The 21,475-nt window shown below is 43.9% G+C and overlaps 1 protein-coding gene across 9 annotated transcripts in view; it reads left to right on the top strand.

Moving 5' to 3' along the window:
* The window catches only part of COL15A1 (collagen type XV alpha 1 chain), a 282,092-nt gene that overhangs the window by 129,722 nt on the left and 130,895 nt on the right, over positions 1-21,475 (top strand). For 8 of the 9 annotated variants that reach the window (XM_073332560.1, XM_073332562.1, XM_073332559.1 and 5 more), the window contains 4 exons: positions 5,804-5,950; positions 6,532-6,558; positions 9,863-9,925; positions 20,523-20,600. In XM_073332560.1, the coding sequence (XP_073188661.1) occupies positions 5,804-5,950; positions 6,532-6,558; positions 9,863-9,925; positions 20,523-20,600 (315 nt within the window). The remainder of the gene's footprint in view (positions 1-5,803; positions 5,951-6,531; positions 6,559-9,862; positions 9,926-20,522; positions 20,601-21,475) is intronic. The other variant, XM_073332555.1, reaches the window with a different exon arrangement.

The raw sequence follows: 21,475 nt of genomic DNA, 5'->3' as shown, positions 1-21,475 counted from the left end.
CCAGACACTTACCATCACACCCTACCCGCTTCCCTGGCCGCACTCACCAGCCCTGCTGTGAGGTCTCTGGCTCCTAGGGTCACAGCGGCAGGGGGAAGGGGATCGCCGCTCTCCATGTGCTGTGCCCGCCACAAGTGCAAGCTCAGTAGCTCCCATTGGCCAGGAAAAGCGCCAGTGGGCGCTACCGGAGCCGCGGAGCAGGGCTTGCAGGCGCCGGCAGCACGCGGAGACCATAAGAGCCAGCAGATCCCTCTGGCTCTTAGGGTTGGATCTGGTCGGGTCGGGGGCACAAGGCTATTTTGCGCCCTAGGCAAAACTTGCACCTTGCACCCTCCCCCTCATCCCCCCAGATCAGGGGGCAATCTGGGCTCAGCTGCGTCCTCTGCAGCCCCCCCACCCCCGCGGGACAGGGGCACGGAGTCCTCGCATGTCACCGCCCCCTACCCCAGCGGGACACGGGCACGGAGCCCTTGCATGCCGCCAGCCCCCCGCCCCCCCCAAGGGACACTGGCACAGAGCCCTCACACACCGCCCCCCCCCCAAGCGGGACATGGGCACAGAGTCCTCGTGCCCCTCCAGCGGAACAGGGGCCTGGAGCCCTCGCATGCCCCCCTCAGCCGCCACCCCGCCCTGAGCGCTTTTAGAGTGGTCAAAGGGCATCCTGACAGATGTGGGGTCGGGACGCGAGACAAATGTGTGCACGGTGTTTCCCCGTGTGCGCAGGGTTTAGAATCTGTGTGCGTGTGCACACACGCGCACAGCTTAGAGGGAACAGTGCTTCCAATCATTTGTACAGAGGCTGATTTAAACAATAAGTTACATAGCACAGTTAGGAGCTCTGCAATTTCATATCTGAGTTTGTTCAGAACTCTTTGATTAATACCATCTGATCCTGGTAACTTATTACTGTTTAATTTATCAATTTGTTCTGAAACCTCCTCTACTGACACCTCAGTCTGGGACAGTTCCTCAGATTTGTCACCTAAAAAGAATGGGTCAGGTGTAGGAATCTTCTTCATCCTCTTCAGTGAAGACCAATGCAAAGAATTCATTTAACTTCTCTGCAACGGCCTTATCGTCCTTGAGTGCTCCTTTAGCACTTTGTTAATCCGTGATTGTTTGGCAGGCTTCTTGCTTTCCATGTACTTACACATTTTTTTGCTGTTAGTTTTTGAGTCTTTTGCTAGTTGCTCTTCAAATTCTTTTTTGACCTGACTAATTATACTTTTACACTTGCCAACGTTTATGCTCCTTTCTATTTTCCTCAGTAGGATTTGACTTCCAATTTTTAGATGATGCCTTTTTACCTCTATCCCCACTCCATTCACTTTGTTGTTTAGCCATTGTGGCACTTTTTTGGTCTTCTTACTATGTTTTTTAATTTGGAGTATACATTTAATTTGAGCCTCTCTTATAGTGTTTATAGTGAGATGCTTTAGAAAATTTAATGGCAAATTGGGGACCAGAAATATCTGTAAATTCCTTGAATGCTGTGTTGTAGTTCTGTTGGTCCCAGGATATTATAGAGACAAGGTGGGTGAGGTAATATCTTTTATTGACCCAACAATTTCCCAGCCCTGAAGCAGAGCTCTGTGTAAACTCAAAGCTTCTTTCTCACCAACATAAGTTGGTCCAATAAAAGATATTACCTCACCCACCTTGTCTCTGTAAATCCCTTGTAAAGCATTGGGAATAATCACACAATTATTGGGAATAATCACACAATCAATCAGTCATAACAACTGGCAAAAAGAATCCCTTTTTGGGCAGAAACTTTCAGGGCTGGATTGCACCGGACCCCGCAGAGGAAGATAAGGGGGAATAGAGTACAAGGATCCTTCCTCTCACCTCTTTGTGGCTCAGGTAAGGCCAGGAACAATGACAGCCCTGACAATCCCCTGAACACAAGGACTGCTCCAGCCTAAAACCGCTGCCAATGCTAGCTTCCCCAAAGGAGACAGGGCCTTGACTACGTGTGGCAGAGCTGATCCCTCATGATGGGGAGGAATGAACATATTACACTCAGTCTTGGACTGTGGCAGCTGTTGTGCTCACACAAGGCCTTGTGCCTGCTTGATTTGTATGCAATTATGTTGCTTCAAATATCATGTAAACCTGGAAATCAAATTGGTGCTCTTAGCCTAAAATGCCATGAATCAGAAGGATATTTCATCCTCTAGTTGACCCGTGTAGCTGGTTAACTGCAAGTCCTCTTCAACATACTGCCAAATATTCACATATCCTTAGTAGCTTTATTAATCACCAAACCCTTACCCATGAGATTAATATTGTTCCTTTCCTTGTACTTACCTTTGTAGCTCCAACTTTAAGTTCTCCGCTTCATTCTTACTTTGCTCTGTCATGATTTGAAATTGCAGTACATCAGTGCTGATCTCAGCTGCCGGCAAAACATGCAGAGTGGAAGTTTAATCTTGAAGTTGTGTGTTTCAATTGGACATTTACCATTGCTAAGGCTAAGATTTTGTCATGGTTATTTTTAGTAAAAGTCACGCACAGGTCACGGACAATAAACAAAAGTTCTCAGATGCCGTGTCCTCTCTGTGACGCCCCCAGCCGCTTGCCCAAGGCATTCCCCTTCCCCCACATGAGGCTGTCGCCCGTTGCTGGAACCTTGCAGGGGGCCCCCTGTTGCAGGAACCCTGCCAGGGCCCCGCTGGCTGCCAGCTCCAGAGTCCTGCCCTCCCTGGGGCTGAAGCAGAGAATGCCACAGAGGTCTCTGGAGGTCATGGATTCTGTGATTTCCATGACTCCCATGACATAAACGTAGCCTTAACCATTGCCTTTTATGCTTTTACATGCTCTTCATGTCAGTCCTAGTGCTTGTTGTGACCGATTATAATGAATGGTGAAAGAGGAGCTTGACGATAGGCAATGCAAGCCGGATACATGGATTTACATAAAATTTAGAATTTATTTAAGAATTTACAAATATAATTCCTCCAAAACTTTCACTTCCTATGACTCAAACAGTATATACAACTTCTAATTCATAGACTTTAGGACCAGAAGGGATAATTGTGTCTGACCTCTTGCATAACACTAGCCATAGAACCTCACACATAATCTCTGCAGCAAGTCCATAATGTCTAGAATATCTTTTAAAAATATATATCCTTTCTTGATTTGAAAAAATGTGATGAAGCTTCTTAAGCCTCTCACTGTAATGCATCTTTGCCAGACTGCAGGTAATTCTTGTAGCCTTTGTTTACTCTTTCCAATTTTTAAACATCCTTTTTTATGTGTGAACACCAGAACTGGACCCAGGATTCCAGTCATGGTCTCACTAATGCTGCATACAAAGGTAATGCCATCTCCCTACTTCTAATGATATTCCCCTGCTTATAGATCCAAGGATTGTGTTCACCCTTTTAGCTACAGGATCACACTGGAAGCTCATGTTCATCTTTTATATACCATCCCCACCTAAGTCCTTGCCAGGACACACTCCCTCATCCTATAAAAGTGACCTACGTTTTTAGTTCCTAGATGTATAACCTTCAATTTGGCTGTTTTAGAACACATGATGTTCCAATAAGCCTACCTTACCAAGCCATCCAGGTCAGTCTGTATAACTGATCTGTCTCCACTGTTATTTACCACTCCACCATTTTTTGTGTTACCTGCAAATGTAACTAGTAGTGAGATATATTTTCTTCTAGAGCAGTGAGAAAGATATTGAACAGCACTGGGCTGAGAACAGATCCCTGCAGGATTCAGAAGGGCCTTCCTTGGATGGCAATTCCATATTTACAATTATGTTTTGCAGTCTATCAGTTAAACAGTTTTTAATTGATTTAATGTGGGCTACATTGGGTTTTATGAAGGTCATGTGGGACTAAGTCAAAAGCCTTACAGAAATCTAAGTAGCTTATGTCAATGCACTTACAGTTACCAACAAACTTGTAATCTCATTCAAAAACAAAGTAAAGTTTGTCCAAGAGGATTTATTTTCCATAAAATCATGTTGATTGGTATTAATTATGCTACCATCTTTTAATCCTTTACTGATTACATCCCCTATCCGCATTTCCATGATTTTGTCCAGGAGTTATGTCAGGCTAATCTGTCTGTAGTTTCCTGAGTCTTCCCATTTACCCTTTTAAAATATTGGCATGGCATCAGCTCTTTTCTAGTCCTGGGGTACATCCTTAGTCTTCCAAGATCTGTTAAAAATCAGTGCTAATGGTTCAGAGAGTTGCTTGGCCAATTCTTTTAATACTCTTTGACACGACTTATCTGGTCTTATAGATTTTTAAAATTTTAACTAGTTGTTGTTTAACATCCTCCCTAGTTACTGAGAGAACAGAAAGATATGCTTACATCATCCTGCTTTTTTCCAAATACAGAACAAAAATAATTATTGAATACTTCTGCCTTGTCTATTGCATGATTGACAGTTTTACCATTCATCTGATTTTGGACCAATACCATTGGTAGGATTTAGTTTGTTTCTGATATGTGTAAAGAACTAGTTTTTATTTTCTGTGAGAGGGTGTTCTGGTGCTCTGTGGGGTATATACTTTAGGAGAGGATTCTATATTTTATACAACTCATTGTTTTGTGTGTGGTGTGATTAGGGGAGTGATACAAATGGAATATGAAAGATCATCTTGTCTTGTGGGGTACATTTTATTTTTCTGTGTGAGCTGCAGCATTTGGTTTGTGTGTGTGTGTTTTTGTTTGTTTGAATTCCATTCTGGCTCTCTTTTGGGAATCAAAAGGGCATCAAAGATTCCTGACACCTGGGAATCAGTTGGATTGCCTTAACCACCAATTGGCCGGAAAGACAGGGACTAATTGTCCTGGTTTAAGCCTCACCTGACCTCTAATGAAAGCAGAGTCTAGAGCCAATCAGGAACAGAGAGGGGCCAGATAATAGTTCTCCTGTCCGTGAAAGGGGGCAATTCAAATATTGGAAGCTATTGGCTTCCTGCTTCTGGATGGTGGGGCTAAAACCTTGGAAGATTGTGGGCTAGAAAACCCCAGCTAGGGAACTGAATTCTGCCTTTGTTTGTTTTGTTTTGGTACATGTCCTCCCAGCTTAGGGGTGGACAAATAAAACTCTTATTCCACCTTTAAGAGGGAGATAGAGCATGCCTATGACTTTTTTTTAAATAGAAGCTAGACCCACTGCTTGGGATGTTCTTTTGATATTGTCCTTTACCCTGCTGGTCATTGATGCCTTTAGCCTCCCTTATCAATTGTCTGTATTTATTAACTGCTGATTTGTACTCATTACTATCAGCTTCCTACTTTTTTCCATATATGTGGTAATGACTGCTTTCACTTCACTTCACTGGTTGATTTTTTTTTTAACCAAAGAAGCCTTATTTTATGACCGCTGAACTGTGTGTGGGGTGAGGCAAGGGTGTTGGATTTTTTTGGGGTGCCTAACAAAGCATTCTTAAATAACTGCCCATTATTATTAACATTTTTATGTTTAAATTCTCCTCCCACTCAGTTTTGTGTGGGAAACTGGCTTTTTTAAAGCACCAAGTGTATATGTTGCTGGTTGGGGACTATATTCTGTCTGCACACAACTGGTGAAATTAGGTCATGACCACTTGTACCCAGGCAATCATCCCATTTTAGTTGAATGATCAATTCATCTTGATTAGTCAGAACAAGGTTTAATACCCTGAGTTGGTTGTAATATATGTTTGTACAATGCCTAGCACAATGGGGCCCCAAACTGGTGTGAGGCCTGTAGATACAATGGCAATATGTTAAAATAACAGAAAGAAAATAATAAAACCTATTATTGTATATTTTACATTCTTAGGGTCAAAAAGGTGAGAGAGGTGAAAAAGGAGAGCAAGGGCCACGAGGGCCACCAGGACCACCAGGAAAGTCAGAACTAGAAGAAATGCAGACAGGGATTCAAGGACCCCCTGGCCCCCTAGGAAAACCTGGGCGAGACGGTGAACCTGTGAGTACTGCATCTCTGTTGAAGCCTCACAAATCATCTAGAGAGACTAATATTCATTTATCACACACGGGTGAAGGGCTGATTCTCTACTGCCTTGCACCCTGTGTAGTCAAAGTGGGTGTCTAATCATACCACATCAAAATGGTAGTCCTTTGAACATGTGTCAATGGTTCTACAAGGTGCCTGACCATGGCGATTCCAGCCCAAAAGGTGTAAAACAGCACAACTGCTGAGGCATCAGCCAAGCTCCTCAAGGATGGCACTTGCATTTTGAGAAATGTTGGATGGACAGGTTGTGTAGCTCCCAAGAAGCATGGTTTATGTATCCCCTGTAGGCTGCAGCTTCTGGATACACAGAGTGTGTTATACTTCACTCTCTCCTTGATCACAAATACATGCCCCCAATTAAATACGTATACAAAATAGTGCACATGGTAACACAATACAGATCCCAATTCTGTTTTGATATTTTGTCACAGCATGAAATGCTGGCCATTAAGATGCAGTTACTTGTTTTTATCCCCCTTCTTCTACTTTATACATGTTCTATGTACCTTTCTAAAATGGGTGTTTTCTTTTAGGGCATTCCTGGTAAAGATGGCTTGCCAGTAAGTACCTTTTCCATGCATATTTTAGTTCATTGAAGAGAAAGAAACCTAGCATGTCTTTGCCAGACTGACACTCAGCTAAGTTTGATCTTAAGCTATACAATGCTGTTTTGCAACCCTGTTCTCAGGAGGCAGCTTTGGTAAACTGCTGCACTACGTTATAACAAAAAGCAAGAAGACTGTAATGTTTCAAAGTGCATCACAGGCATTTGGTACAGACCCCTACCAGACAGGTGACCAGCCTTGACTGATCACGGGTCTGTTTCACATGTACATTACCATGTTTCTAAAGTGACAGATTTCAGAAGTCCTGGAGTCTTTCTTCTGTTTTGTGAATACTGTTTAAGGTTGGCAAATAGCTTGAACTAACTCCTTCACCATGACTTATGGCTGTAAAGCTGTGTTTGTAACCATTATGTAAACAAAGGGATGCATTGCAGCCTTCAGTTTCCCAGCTGCTTCTCCCTTCAATCCCTTTCTTCTAGGCCTTAATAAGGTGTCAGCCTATAGGATCTTGTGTAGCTAGCGATGAAGGGCTCACCTGCTGATTCACGCTGGCTGCCAGACCAGGTGGGCACTTTGTGCTCCAACCCAGGTTTATACAGGAGCTCTCTCAAGGGAGAGGGAACTAGAAGGAAGAAGAGAGGAGCCCTGCATAGACCAACCCTTTGAGAAGCCAAGCTCTGACAGGAAGTTGTTTACTGCTATGTAAGTTAGTACAAAGGAAACCCCAAGAAGAGGATATACTTGGACCCTTTTCAGTGTATGTACTGTGTTAAGAGCAAGGTGAGAACAACATCTGATTACCCGCCCTAAACTACTGCACTCACCCAACTCCCAGCTGCTTCCCCATCTCCTATTCCTAACCTCAGCTGGTACAATCCTTCCTCCACAGCTTCCATCTGCCTTCCCCACCCCCATTCCTCTGTGTCCTCAACTCTGTCACATTAACTGACCCACACCACCTGCCCTCACTCCCTGGCTCCACCCTGCCCACAGCTACCACATACTCCTGATCACCACTGCTCCTCTGCCCATTTCCCACCTCTTCAATTGCCCTGTTGCTCCTCCCTCCCCTGACTCAAACCTGCCTCCCAGCTCCTGAAACCCACCCTGCCCACTCCCATATTACATTGTCCCAGTGCATTTTTCATCTTTGCTGTTGTTTGGTGTGATCTTCTTCCATGCTCAGGTGTTCCCCAATGGCTTCTCACCTGTGTCATTCTGTCAACCTTCTCCCGTGCTCCCAGGTCTCTGGCTTCTCTCCTAGCTGCCACATTCTATCCACTCTCCCAGAGTCAAGAGTCCCCCAACTCTCTTCTCAGCTGCTGTGACCCATGTGCCCTCTGCAATGCTCTAGTGTGATGCATCTTCCAGCTACACTACCTACATGACTTTTCTATTTTCCCACTCCCCACCCTCTTGCTGTATTTTCCCTACTTCCTCCCATCTGGGTGGGGATATCATCTACCTTATGCACCCCTGTCCCCTTCCAGAAATCTCCCACACAAATGCTAAAAACTTTGTCTGTTCCTGCCCTCTGTAAACACTCCTCGGGGAGGGTCACATTTTTATAATAGTCAATACAAATAATCCAGTGGTGAGGGAGTTAATTATTCAGCCCGACAGGCAAGCAAAATGCTTCATCTATCCACAAATCTCTGTTCATACTCCATGCTCAAAGAAATCGAGTTATTATTGCACAAGGTCAATTCATATTTCGGAGAAATGATTTCTCATTAGAAAAGCTGTACCAGCAGAAGAAGCTGACCTTTTCAGCTTTGCACTATGCTTTCTTGCTCTTAGCATTTTAACTGTAAGCAGAACACATTTTTTAAACAAAAGCCATGACAAAATGTTCTGTGGAAAATGCTTCAATTATATAAAGTAATTAAGAATTTTATTTCTGCGGGAGCAACACTTTAAACACTCTGCATGTTTGGATATGTTTTTCTTTTACAGTTCTCTGTAGTATAAAGAGTCGTATTTCCTCCTTTAGCAATCTTGTTGCAGCTTTACTTATGTTCTGAAACCATTTTTTCTGTGTGCAGTTAGGCCCCTATCATGCTAATACTTTCACACACGCTCAACTATGCTACTATGATCAATCACATTGAAATCAATGTACCATTCGCAGTAGTGCAGGAAAGCCCATGTGCAAGTGTTTTCAGGGTTGGGGCCTGAATGCGTAAAAAGCATTTTGCCATAACTATTTAATCACCTGAGAAATCAGTATTAATCACAAAGAAAAAAATGAAATCCTGTGCGTACATTTGATTCTTACTGCATCTAGTTCATGGGTCTTTACAGTTAGCACAGTGCTATCATGGTTAGACTCTGACAGTGGATACGACTAACACACACCATTGTCCAGATTCCTTGGAGAAAAAGGTCACAAATAAACATAAATCTGAGCTTCATTTTCCTCTGCATTTCGTTCCAGAATCTTAGGTTAGCTGGCTAATTCATTGCACTTGATAGCCTTATCCTGCACCACTTAAAATCAATGGGAACTTTGTTATAGACTTCAATGAGCAAAGGCTCAAGCCTTATATGGAACACAGAATCTGCATATTGTACTGGGGGGAAAATACACCATGGGATAGGAGGGTTAGTTGGGGTTTGGGAGTTGACATTTATTAGAACCCTGAGGGTTAAAAGGAAACTTGAGGCCTAATACTGCAAGGTACTATTAGAATACTGCAAGGTACTACATAGTTTCCGTGAGACACTTAGCACCCATTGAACTCAATGGAAATTGAGGGTGCTCAGCATCTTGCAGCATGGGGCTCTAATGATTCCAGTAGGAGATGAGTGCAGTCAGCACCTCATGTTGAGACATGATGTGTGGCACCTCGAATAGCAGCTTACAGCAGTATATTACTTAAGTATTTCCACAGGAAAATATCCAACTGTCCTCTTCCCTACTGCCCATTACCTTGGTGTGAAATTGAAACTGGTGACCTTCCAATGTCCATTTTGGAAATGAATAATTTAGATCAGGCGAAGACAAAATGTCAGCCTGGAATCTGCCTACTATTATCACATTGAGGAAATGCAGAACAAATAGAGAACTATTCCAAGAGTTCAGGTAATCCTCTACTGTCCTATAAAAGGTCTGCTAATATATTAATCAATCACAGATACATGGGAAAAATCAGGTGAGAACTTTTCACACTCTAGCTTCCTTCCAAATAGACTATAGCAACTTTCCTATGGGCACTTTTTGGTTTTCTAAATATTCATCATTTATAGGAATGATATTTTAATGGAAAGAAAATATTGAATAAAAATGTCTTTTTAGGGTGAAAGAGGACTTCAGGGATTGCCAGGTTTGAAGGGAGAGGACGGCCTTAAAGGAGAAAAGGTACGTGTCCTATCAGTGTTTAAGAACCAATTGGGTTAGCTACCATTCATCTTTTGCTTTTGTGTTAATTTGATATGTTCTGAAAAGAAATAAAATACAGAAAACACAAGAAGAATTTATGCACCCTTTTCCCCCGCCATGCATCTATTCAAAGGTAAGTCACAATAAAGCCCTAAGGATTTTGCCAGAAGATGTATAAATATAGCTTATATAAATAGTAAAGCTTTCACAGGAATATGTTAGAGTTGGAGAAGATAAATGTGTAACTCTTAGTAAAAGAAACAAGACACAGTTGGAAAAATTGCAGTGTTATGTGTGCAAGGCCCTTCCTTTTCAGGTTTTACTGATTTCTACCAAAAAAATTCCTGTTCTGTTACTAATTTTCACCTGAATTTTGGAATACTCAAGTACATGAAAATACTGATTATGTTAAGAAAACCCAGTGCATTACATTAGGTAGATATGTTTATGTTCATACTTTAGTCCACGTGTAAATATGAGGCTGTCAAATAAGTTAATATAGTAGAAGATACGCACGCGCGCATATGTGTTTGTACTGTTAATGTACTATTCATGAAGTAAACCAGGGCATTAAACTGCTTTTACTTTCAATACTCTTACTTTTCTCTCTCCTCCGATCCTCCAATATTAACCCCAATATTTACCCAGAAGTTAATATTTTGTGCCAATTTTCACCCACTTTAAATTTTTCATAATAAACACCAATACCTTTCTGAGAAATATTAAACAAAAAATGAAGGGCCTTGTATGTGTGACTGTGACTACACTCTGCCAGATAAACTATGTAGGAGATTAGAGTACAGTCCTATTTTAGCCTTGCAGAGTAGACAAAATCAATGTTCACATTTTGAAGTGACTACTCCTATCTCTGCTGAGCTGAGGGTAGCTAGTGCAGGTGAATCAATTGCTGCATTCCACTTGAAAAATTCAGCCAGCAATTTAGACAAATGGACAAATGAATCATTAATGTTAACTGGTCAGTGTTTCATTAGCAAAGTGTGAAGCTGAACGCTGGTTAAGTTGAACAAGTGGAACTTTATTAAATCCTGTGCATTGCTTTGTCCACGTGGCTGCATTGCTTCCAGCCTAACTCCCCACCTTTCCTGTTTTCGTAGTGTCCTTCAATAGGGTGACCAATTGTCCGGTTTTTGACGGGAACACCCGGTCGAAAAGGGACCCTGGCGGCTCCGGTCAGCACTGCCGACGGGGCCATTTAAAAATCCAGTTGGCGGTGCTGTGGAGCTAAGGCAGGCTAGTCCCTACCTCTCCGGGCACTGTGCTGCGCCCCGGAAGCGGCCAGCAGGTCCGACTCCTAGGCAGGGGGGCCATGGGGCTCTGCGCACTGCCCCCACCCTGAGCATTGGCTCTGCACTCCTATTGGCCAGGAACCGCGTCCAATGGGAGCTGCGGGGGCAATGCCTGCGGGCGAGAGCAGCTTGCAGAGCTGCCTGCCACGCCTCCGGCTAGGAGCCGGACCTGCTGGCCACTTCCAGGATGCAGTGCAGAATCAGGACAGGCAGGAAGCCTGCCTTTGCCCCCCACCCCCGCTGTGCCGCTGACCAGGAGCTGCCAGAGGTAAGCCCGTGCCCCAACCCTGATCCCCAACCCTCTGCCCCAGCCCTAAGCTCCCGCAAACCTGGAGCCCCCTCCTACACCGCAAACCCCTCATCCCTGGCCCCAGCCCAGAGCCCCCTCCCACACCCTGAAGCCCTCTGCCTCAGCCTGGAACCTCTTCCTGCACCCCAAACCCCTCATCCCTGGCCCCAGCCCGGAGTCCTCACCCCCTCCTAAACCCCAACCCTTCTGCCCCAGCCCAGTGAAGGTGTGGGAGAGCGAGGCACCAAGGGAGGGGGAATGTAGTGAGTGGGGGGCAGGGCCGCGGGGCAGGGGGCTTGGCCTTGGGGAAGAGGCGGGGCTAGAGTGTTTGGTTTTGTGCGATTAGAAAGTTGGCAACCCTGCCCTTCAATAACATGGTGTCCCTGGATTCCAATTCCATTGATCATGATACAGTTACAAAAACAAGTCAAACTTCCTAAATCCCTGATGTGAAATACATTCAGACTCAACTCAGGTGGAGTCCAGAGCACTTAGAAAGATGAAATTCACCCCTGACAATGCAGAGCAGGGTGTAGAGCGCCTGGTACCCCCTTCTGCCCCCTGTGGCTATTATTCCAGTCTGGGAGCTAGAATTGCAGCCCCTCCAGGTCGGGGATGCTGGAGTCACTGGATCTGTGTGAATGCAGATCTCTTCGCCTTCTCCCAGACCACCTCGGTGTGCTGGAGCAGAGACCTTTTCTGCTTCAGGCTTTTGTTTCGACCTGCTATTGCTGGAAGCTGACAAAATACCTACAGGCAAATTATCACTTGCAAGTTAAATCTAACTCTGTTGGCAAAAGCCAAATACTTTAATACTCCCATGTGCTGAATCGGCTGCTGAGCAGTCACAGGTCAGCAGAAGCCAATGGAATGAATCTGCTGAATGGCAAATCTGCGTCTCTCTCTTTCTCTCCTGCTCTGGCTGGGCAGAGGCGAGCTGCAGAAAGGGCAAGCCTCCAAGCTGTTGGGAGTATGGCTGGGGAGGAGCTGGTAGCTGGGTGTCCTGCAGAAGTGTGGTATTTGGAGGCTCTGGGTGAAATACTCTTTGGGTCCCACTAGGTGCTAGAGCCCACAGGGCCTTGCAGCTGAGGCACCTTCAGCACATGCCCCTGTGTCACGGTGTACCTACCATGCTATGAAGCACTGAACCAGAACAAAGATGGGTGACCTCAGTGGCCCCACGAGGTGGCAATGATTACATAGTTACAATGGGTGACATTCATCGCTCCCTCCTCACCCACTGTCTGTTGCACAAAGCCTGAGAACATGGTCTTTGAGCAAGGGCGTACATGGAGGTAGGGGTGAACAGAATTCCCCTCACAACCTCCCAGAACAACTCTGGAGCCACTCCGCAACCTCATATCAGTTTCTGGGCTGGAACAGTGGCTGTGACCCTGACCCATCTCCTATGCAGTGGTTTGTGGCTATTGGATTCATGTAATTCTGGACACAATGGGCCATCCATATTTGCTGATGCAGAGCTAGCGCAGGGCCCAGCTGCACCACATGCAAAGATCCCTGCATGGCCACTCTGCAGGAGCTCTTGTGGTTCTCCACTGGGGAACTTCTGTAGCCCCTCTGCTGATGGGTGAATTTCACCTGTTTACAATGGTCGTTTACATTCTGTGTCAGAAAACCTCAAGTCTATATATCCTTCTCAGCTTGGAAAGCTGATTCATGAGTTTCCAGCAAACTAGCTTTAATCACACACATTCCATCTTCGGTTCTTTCCGTGATTCCCAATACAAATATTCAGATGTAGATACTCACCCTGAAGCCAGTCATCCTGTTTTTAGTTAGAATGGTACAAATACAGTAGTAGATTGTTTTAAGATCAAACTCCACACATTGTGGCTGTTTACAGTATGCTCCAAGTGAGAGTAATGCGTAACTAAGGGCAAACTAATCCAGCACTGCAACTGCATTGGTTGGGACTGCTGCTGAGTAGCCATTGTGGCTTTTGTCCATAAGAGCTGAACATCTTAGTAGCTGCAGAGGTAGTGGTCTAAATACAGATCTGAAAGAGAAGGATACCTTCATCTATTCCTGACTAATTCTACAGCCTCAGTCAAAATACTTAACTTTTCTGCCTTTGTTTCCCATCCGTAGCATAGGGATAATACTTACACATAGGTTTCAGAGTAACAGCCGTGTTAGTCTGTATTCGCAAAAAGAAAAGGAGTACTTGTGGCACCTTAGAGACTAACCAATTTATTAGAGCATAAGCTTTCGTGAGCTACAGCTCACTTCCTCAGATGCATATCGTGGAAACTGCAGCAGGCTTTATATATACACAGAGAATATGAAACAATATCTATTCCCACCCCACTGTCCTGCTGGTAATAGCTTATCTAAAGTGATCATCAGGTGGGCCATTTCCAGCACAAATCCAGGTTTTCTCACCCTCCACCCCCCCACACAAATTCACTCTCCTGCTGGTGATAGCCCATCCAAAGTGACAACTCTTTACACAATGTGCATGACAATCAAGTTGGGCTATTTCCTGCACAAATCCAGGTTTTCTCACATCCCCCCCACCCCCATACACACACAAACTCACTCTCCTGCTGGTAATAGCTCATCCAAACTGACCACTCTTCAAGTTAAAATCCAAGTTAAACCAGAACATCTGGGGGGGGGGGGGGGAGGGGGGGAGGAAAAAACAAGAGGAAAGGTAATGCAAGGTAGCCTGTTTCCTCTTGTTTTTTCCTCCCCCCCTCCCCCCCCAGATGTACTGGTTTAACTTGGATTTTAACTTGAAGAGTGGTCAGTTTGGATGAGCTATTACCAGCAGGAGAGTGAGTTTGTGTGTGTATGGGGGTGGGGGGGATGTGAGAAAACCTGGATTTGTGCAGGAAATAGCCCAACTTGATTGTCATGCACATTGTGTAAAGAGTTGTCACTTTGGATGGGCTATCACCAGCAGGAGAGTGAATTTGTGTGGGGGGGTGGAGGGTGAGAAAACCTGGATTTGTGCTGGAAATGGCCCACCTGATGATCACTTTAGATAAGCTATTACCAGCAGGACAGTGGGGTGGGAATAGATATTGTTTCATATTCTCTGTGTATATATAAAGCCTGCTGCAGTTTCCACGATATGCATCTGAGGAAGTGAGCTGTAGCTCACGAAAGCTTATGCTCTAATAAATTGGTTAGTCTCTAAGGTGCCACAAGTACTCCTTTTCTTTCTACTTACACATAGAACCTCACAGAAGTGTTAGCGGATGTTAGTTAATTAGCTGATGTTCATAAGGCATTGTTTTACAAGTGCAAAAAATGCTCGGAACATACTGAAAAGCATCCAGAAGCCCTAAGACCCTTTTCTGGAGAATTGCTCCTTGGATTTTAATTTTTTTTTTAATGTTGGCAGCTAAGTACAGCCTCCAGCATAAGCAGCTAGTCACCCTACTTGCAGCAAAAGGCTGGAAGGATAGGAGATTGTTCCCACTCCCTTTTATATGCAGTGAGTTAGTTTTAAGTTTAAAAGTTGCACCAAAAAACCATCTCACTAACCCTGCCCTGTCCAAATTGATATGATTGACTGATTCCTTTCCACGATGTTTATGGGGTAGGAATGGCCTAAAAATTTTTCCTGGTTCACACAAAAATTGCTAAGACTAGCTGTAGCCTAGGACGGTGGTCAGCATCTCTTAGCTTCTGAGTATGCTTTTAAGAGTGAGTACAGGCTCCGGGATCTATTGGCAAGTCTATCGGCAAGTCTCTTTGCTGCCATTGTTGTAGAACGGGAAGCCAGGAATTGCTGCATCCTAGAGCAGGTTGGAGAACTGACTGCCCTGCTGGTGGGTTATCAATTGGTTTTGTAACCTTTGGGCAGTGAATAGATAAAGCTGTGAGAGGCACTTCAGAAATGCTTACAAATAGTAGGCTCCTATATAGAACTCTGTTCCAGATTTGAGAATTTGTGGGGGTGGGGAGTTGCCCACCCCAAATGGTTGTACAGTGGTAAAAACTGCACAAAACCAAATACAAACATTGGCTCGTGCTAATACTGTAACCTCTGTTTAAAAAGAGCATATGGCATCAGAGCAAATAAACAGGAGCTGTAAGAGTGCATGGCTGCAAACAATGAGAATAGCCCCAAACTAATTAAATACTGGCACTATGGATATGAATATGGTAAAAAGAAATGAAAGGTGTATATGGGAAAGAACATTTGAAGAGTATCCCTATAGAAACCACTTGACAAAACTGTGTAGAAGCAAAGAAACAAATGAATAAATGCATTTAGTGACAGGTCAAAAACGGCCAACCTCTTTGCTTTGTTGTGACTGTGATGCAGTTGAAATTCTGATACCTGACATATGATTCTCCTAATTAATAAAAACATAGCTAAGTTCACAATCGAAATGGGAGCAGAGGGAGATGCAATTCCAGATGACGATTCAGAATAATTAAAGAAAAGCACAGAACACTAGGGCTTGGCTGTCTGAGATTATGGGGCATCTAACTGCTGTGTTTGCTTCTTGAAGAACGCTTGCTGACAGTAGGAACATTTTTCCTACTTCTGCTACAGAATATGAAGGCAGATCACATCCTGCAGCCCCATCGAGTCAGAATGGGTGGGCAGTGGCACATAGAATCATAGAATATCAGGGTTGGAAGGGACCTCAGGAGGTCATCTAGTCCAACCCCCTGCTCAAAGCAGGACCAATCCCCAATTAAATCATCCCAGCCAGGGCTTTGTCAAGCCTGACCTTAAAAACTTCTAAGGAAGGAGATTCTACCACCTCCCTAGGTAACGCATTCCAGTGTTTCACCACCCTCCTAGTGAAAAAGTTTTTCCTAATATCCAACCTAAATCTCCCCCACTGCAACTTGAGACCATTACTCCTTGTCCTGTCCTCTTCTACCACTGAGAATAGTCTGGAACCATCCTCTCTGGAACCACCTCTCAGGTAGTTGAAAGCAGCTATCAAATCCCCCCTCATTCTTCTCTTCTGCAGACTAAACAATCCCAGTTCCCTCAGCCTCTCCTCATAAGTCATGTGTTCCAGACCCCTAATATTTTTTGTTGCCCTTCGCTGGACTCTCTCCAATTTATCCACATCCTTCTTGTAGTGTGGGGCCCAAAACTGGACACAGTACCCCAGATGAGGCCTCACCAATGTCGAATAGAGGGGGACGATCACGTCCCTCGATCTGCTCGCTATGCCCCTACTTATACATCCCAAAATGCCATTGGCCTTCTTGGCAACAAGGGCACACTGCTGACTCATATCCAGCTTCTCGTCCACTGTCACCCCTAGGTCCTTTTCCGCAGAACTGCTGCCTAGCCATTCGGTCCCTAGTCTGTAGCTGTGCATTGGGTTCTTCCGTCCTAAGTGCAGGACCCTGCACTTATCCTTATTGAACATATCACATATGATATAGCCCCCACAAAAAACTCACAGAGAGAAGTGGGCGCATACACTTATTATCTCACAAAAGGCAGTGTGGCCTAGTAGGCAGGAGCACTGGATTTTGGGAGTCAGAAGACCTGGGTGTCTATTCCCAGCTTGGCCACTGGTCTGCTGGGTGTCCTTCGAAAATCACTTTTCCCACGCTGAGCCTACATTTTCCCATCTGTCAAATGCGGGATAATGATACTAACCTTCTTTGTAAAGCACTTTGAGATTTACTGATGAAAAGGCTAGATAAGAGCAAGCTTTTATTCAGGGCCGTTCCTCAGTCATATGCAGCTGCATAGGGCACCCAAAAATTTGGGGCACCTCTGGGTCTTACTGTCCACCAACCTCCCTCTTCCTATCCTGTTCTGACCCTTCCTGCAGGCTCCCACAGCTAGCTGCTGCAGCCTGGTGAGTCTTCCTCTGTAGGGGATCTAGTCACTTAGAAGTGGAAAAAGCCTTCCAACCTATTTGCACAACACTGAAACTGTTAAAGAGCCGTTCAAGTGGTAATGAAGCCATTTAACAGGCATTTGCCAACCCCAGATATATACTGTCAGTTTCTGAATTTACTGACAAAAACAGTCGTGCATTACTGTAATATTTACTCCAAACATGTTAGTCTACAGGACCTTAGTTTAAAATTTGCTTTAAAAATATTTCATTAGTGTGTTGCTGAAGATTATAAAATCACTTGCATAGATTTTTAGATGCACAATCTGAGTATTCATCTTTAGCCTTAAATGCTTGGATCTTCAGACATATAGCTTTTTAAATAAATCCTTCAAAAGACCACTCTTATCTAAAATACACATTTTAATTTTAATTACTATAGTACAAAAAACTTGCTTCCAAAGTCGTCTTGTCCTTTCTGTCCATCCCTTTGTCCCTTCACCTCCCTGTTGAAGACAGCCCTTAAAGGGACAACACCCCTTTCCTGCCAGATAGCTGGACAAACAAGTTTCCCTTTCTTTACTTCTGACTATTTGATTAACTAGTTTCAAGAGGTTTCAGAGTAGTAGCCGTGTTAGTCTGTATTCGCAAAAAGAAAAGGAGTACTTGTGGCACCTTAGAGACTAACCAATTTATTTAAGCATAAGCTTTAGTGAGCTACAGCTACTTTAGTAAGATACAAAATCCTTTGTTATGCCTAAAATCTTCAGAAACATATGTTTTAAAGTTGATGAAATTTCATGAATATGTCTATTGTTATGGAGATCGCACAAAATAATTTTTTTTCTAAAAGCAGTGAACATTGTTATGAACACACTAAACCTCTGTGACTGATTAATTTAAAATAATATCTTTGTTTCAGTAAATTAAATACGTAGTAATCTGGAATGATTACTTTATTAAGGCTTAAGAGTACATTTAAAATATAAAATCAGCTTAGAAATACTGATTAAGAAAATGTAAAACAGAGAAGAGCTGCATCATGTATTCCCTAATATTTAATATTGTATTCAGCAGGACAGCTGACTTGCCCTTACTACAAAGTTTTTGCAAATAAATCTCTGACAAACTTCAGGGTATATCAAAAAAACTGTGACTGACATTTTTTATTCCCAAGTTTACTGCTTTTAATTAGGTACTATCTGCATGTCCAGTCTTCACCTTCTGGCATGCGGTGGAAAACACGCTCCATTTTCTTTAGGAAGAAATTGCAGAAGAGTGTTTTTTTTCAAATGTCATTTGCTTCATTTGGGTTCAGGGATTTGGCTGGAAGGGTGTGATCAGGGAGGGGGAGAGAAGAGAGGAGAGAGACAGTGGGGTGGGGGTGGGACCTGGGCAGAGTGGGGGCGGGGCCAGAGGCAGAGGTGGGGTGGAGTATGGGCAGGGCCACAGGGAGAAGAGGTGGACTAGGGAACTAGCCTTCCCAAGTGGCAGCTTCACCCACCACCCATCATGCAGGTAAGAGCAGGTCGGCTCCCGAACACCCAGCACGTGCTGCAGTCTCCTTAGGCAGGGGCCATATTCACAGAGCCGAATATGTCTGCGCCGCACATTCTGTGTGAGGGAGAGGGTATGGGTGGTCTCTGCGGGGAACTGTAACTCTCTGCCGCCGTGAGGTGGGCCGGGGGGCTCGGTATCCTTTTCTGCCTTGTCCATCCTCCCGACCCCACCCCACCCCAGGCTGCGAGGCCGGGCTGCTGTCGGGCATAGGGGCAGCAGTTTAGTAATACCGCATAAATCCTAAGGACGGCCCTGGTTTTATTATTATTAGACGTTGAGATGGACCTCCCAGGAGCGGAGAAAGAGGGTGACAGACCATCAGCTTCCCTTACACTTACACACACATCAGCAATAACCAGTAGATAGCAAGGCCAAACTCGTATGGGAACCTCAACCCATGCACTTGCGCTTTTAGGGACCGTAGGTTTGGGTTCATGAATGCAACAAATTTCAAAGCCAAGCACAGTTTAAGTGAATATGAGGTTCAAAGTGAATATTTCACATTCCTCCACCTCAGCATTTTCAATGTGTCAGTCCACGTAGTACATAGACACCAGTGAAAGGCAAGTGTATATTACCTGCAGTCACAAATAAGGGGTGTGTAAGACTCCTATAACTGACATAAATGGAGAGCTAATATTTGGCCTAAAAAACTGTACCTCAAGTATTCTTAACATTTAAATTGATTGCTTGAATCTGGACTGTGTAATTTTCAGTTATTATAACATGATGTTTTTCAAACACCGATAAAGACACATTCTTCTCCCCAAAGAATTCATAATCCAAGGGCCAAATCCTGCTCACTTCTGTGACATACAAGGCAAGAGTGGAGAAGCAGGGAAAGATAAATTATGAAAGGCTTTCAATTTGTAGTAGAAGCTGTGAAGAAGGGGGAGCCAGTGGAGGGATGGAGGTTCTGGTATGATCATAACAGGCCAGGAAGAGCATCTTAGCAGCTGTACTTTGAATGGACTTCAGGTAAGGGTGAGGTGCGTGTTAGCAAGGCCAGAGAGGAGCAGGTTATAGTAGTCAGGAGGGGAAATGGTAAGGGCCTGAACAGGAGCTTTAGCTGTGTGGGCAGTGGGAAAAAGTACATTAGGTAAATCACAAGACTGTAATTTTGGAAAGGCTGTGGAGGAGAGTAGTAATGTTGAGAAGGGAGGTATCTCCCCTTTTTGCATATGATATGCATAAAGAATGAAATTGATGCTAAAATATACTTTTGATAAAGAATTAAATCCCTGTCTCACAATTGGCACTGCTAATACAATTGTAAATTTGTTTGAGAAGGTAGAGTTGGAAAAGACCTTTCATGACATCCTCTCTCTGCCAATGCAGGGTTATTTCCTAGAGTACATTGCCAAGTGCTTTGTTCAGTCTTAGTAGTTTTACTTTACCCTAATGATCATTTCTCTTGGGAGTTTATTTCACAAATTAATACATCTCACATCCCTTTCTAGCATTTAAACAATAGTCTTGTGTTAGTTTTTGTTTCTATAAACTTGAAAAATACAGTTAGGTCTAAGGAAGCTAGCTACGGCAAACCAAGCTAACACAGTGTCATGAAACATGCTCAAATGTGGTCTGAAATATTCACTGCTTCATATTTGTTCTTCTTCTAGGGTGAGCCCGGTGTGGGACTGCCAGGACCACCAGGACTTCCAGGCCCTCCCGGCCCATCCGCTCCATTCAGAGGATTTGTGAGTTTCTGAGGCTATCTGAGATTTAGCTCTGCTTGTCTTGTTCCTTAGCACAGAGTGAGGTAAAACTTAACAACGAGGGGCAGTCTGGGGAAATAACCATGTAGCCAATGTGTATAAATGGTCAAAAAGTGTACACACAATAAAGCAAACACACATTAATACATAACTGACTTAGGCCTGTATCCCAATCAGCACATACCCATTACATGCCTAAGTTGGAAGTGGGCAAATGTGCACTTGTTCTTTTGCAAAAGCATTTCTAAAGATGTGAGCCATAATACTTAGAAGAAAATATAAATGAGATGTTCTCAAAAGACACCTGTATTAGACATTTTAAAATTTGAAAAAAGAAAAGGAGTATTTGTGGCACCTTAGAGACGAACCAATTTATTTGAGCATAAGCTTTCGTGAGCTTTAAAATTTGAATTACTCATTTCCTCCCATGCCCTAACACAGGGATGTTTTGACAATCATTTGTATTTGCTGTTAAATAGAAAAGCATATGTTCTTAGGATGGTGAAGTTCTCTTTTTCAGTACTCAGGAATGAGGAAGTGAAAAAGAGTGATCCAGATTGCACTCTCATCTGTACGCATGCCTCTCCTATAGGTCTCACAGAGAGTCATGCACATGCTGCCAAAGAGCGAATTAGGCCCAAGGTTTTGATTGCACTGGCAGTAACTGGTTTCACCCAGAGATAAAGCTAGTTGTGGTTTCCATTGAAGTCAATGGTAGTTCTGTGTTTACAAGATATCATGTCTGTTAAGATAAAACTGGGCCCATTGTGTATTAAATTTTGTATTTAACAATATAATTTGTAAAATATGTTATAAGAACCTTAACTTTTGGATTGCCTGGCCCAGAGCCTGGCTGT

The sequence above is a fragment of the Lepidochelys kempii genome, chromosome 2, assembly GCF_965140265.1.
Source record: "Lepidochelys kempii isolate rLepKem1 chromosome 2, rLepKem1.hap2, whole genome shotgun sequence".
Lineage (NCBI taxonomy): Eukaryota > Metazoa > Chordata > Testudines > Cheloniidae > Lepidochelys > Lepidochelys kempii.
Note: the sequence above shows the minus strand (reverse complement) of the source record. Positions and strands in the feature narration are given on the sequence as shown.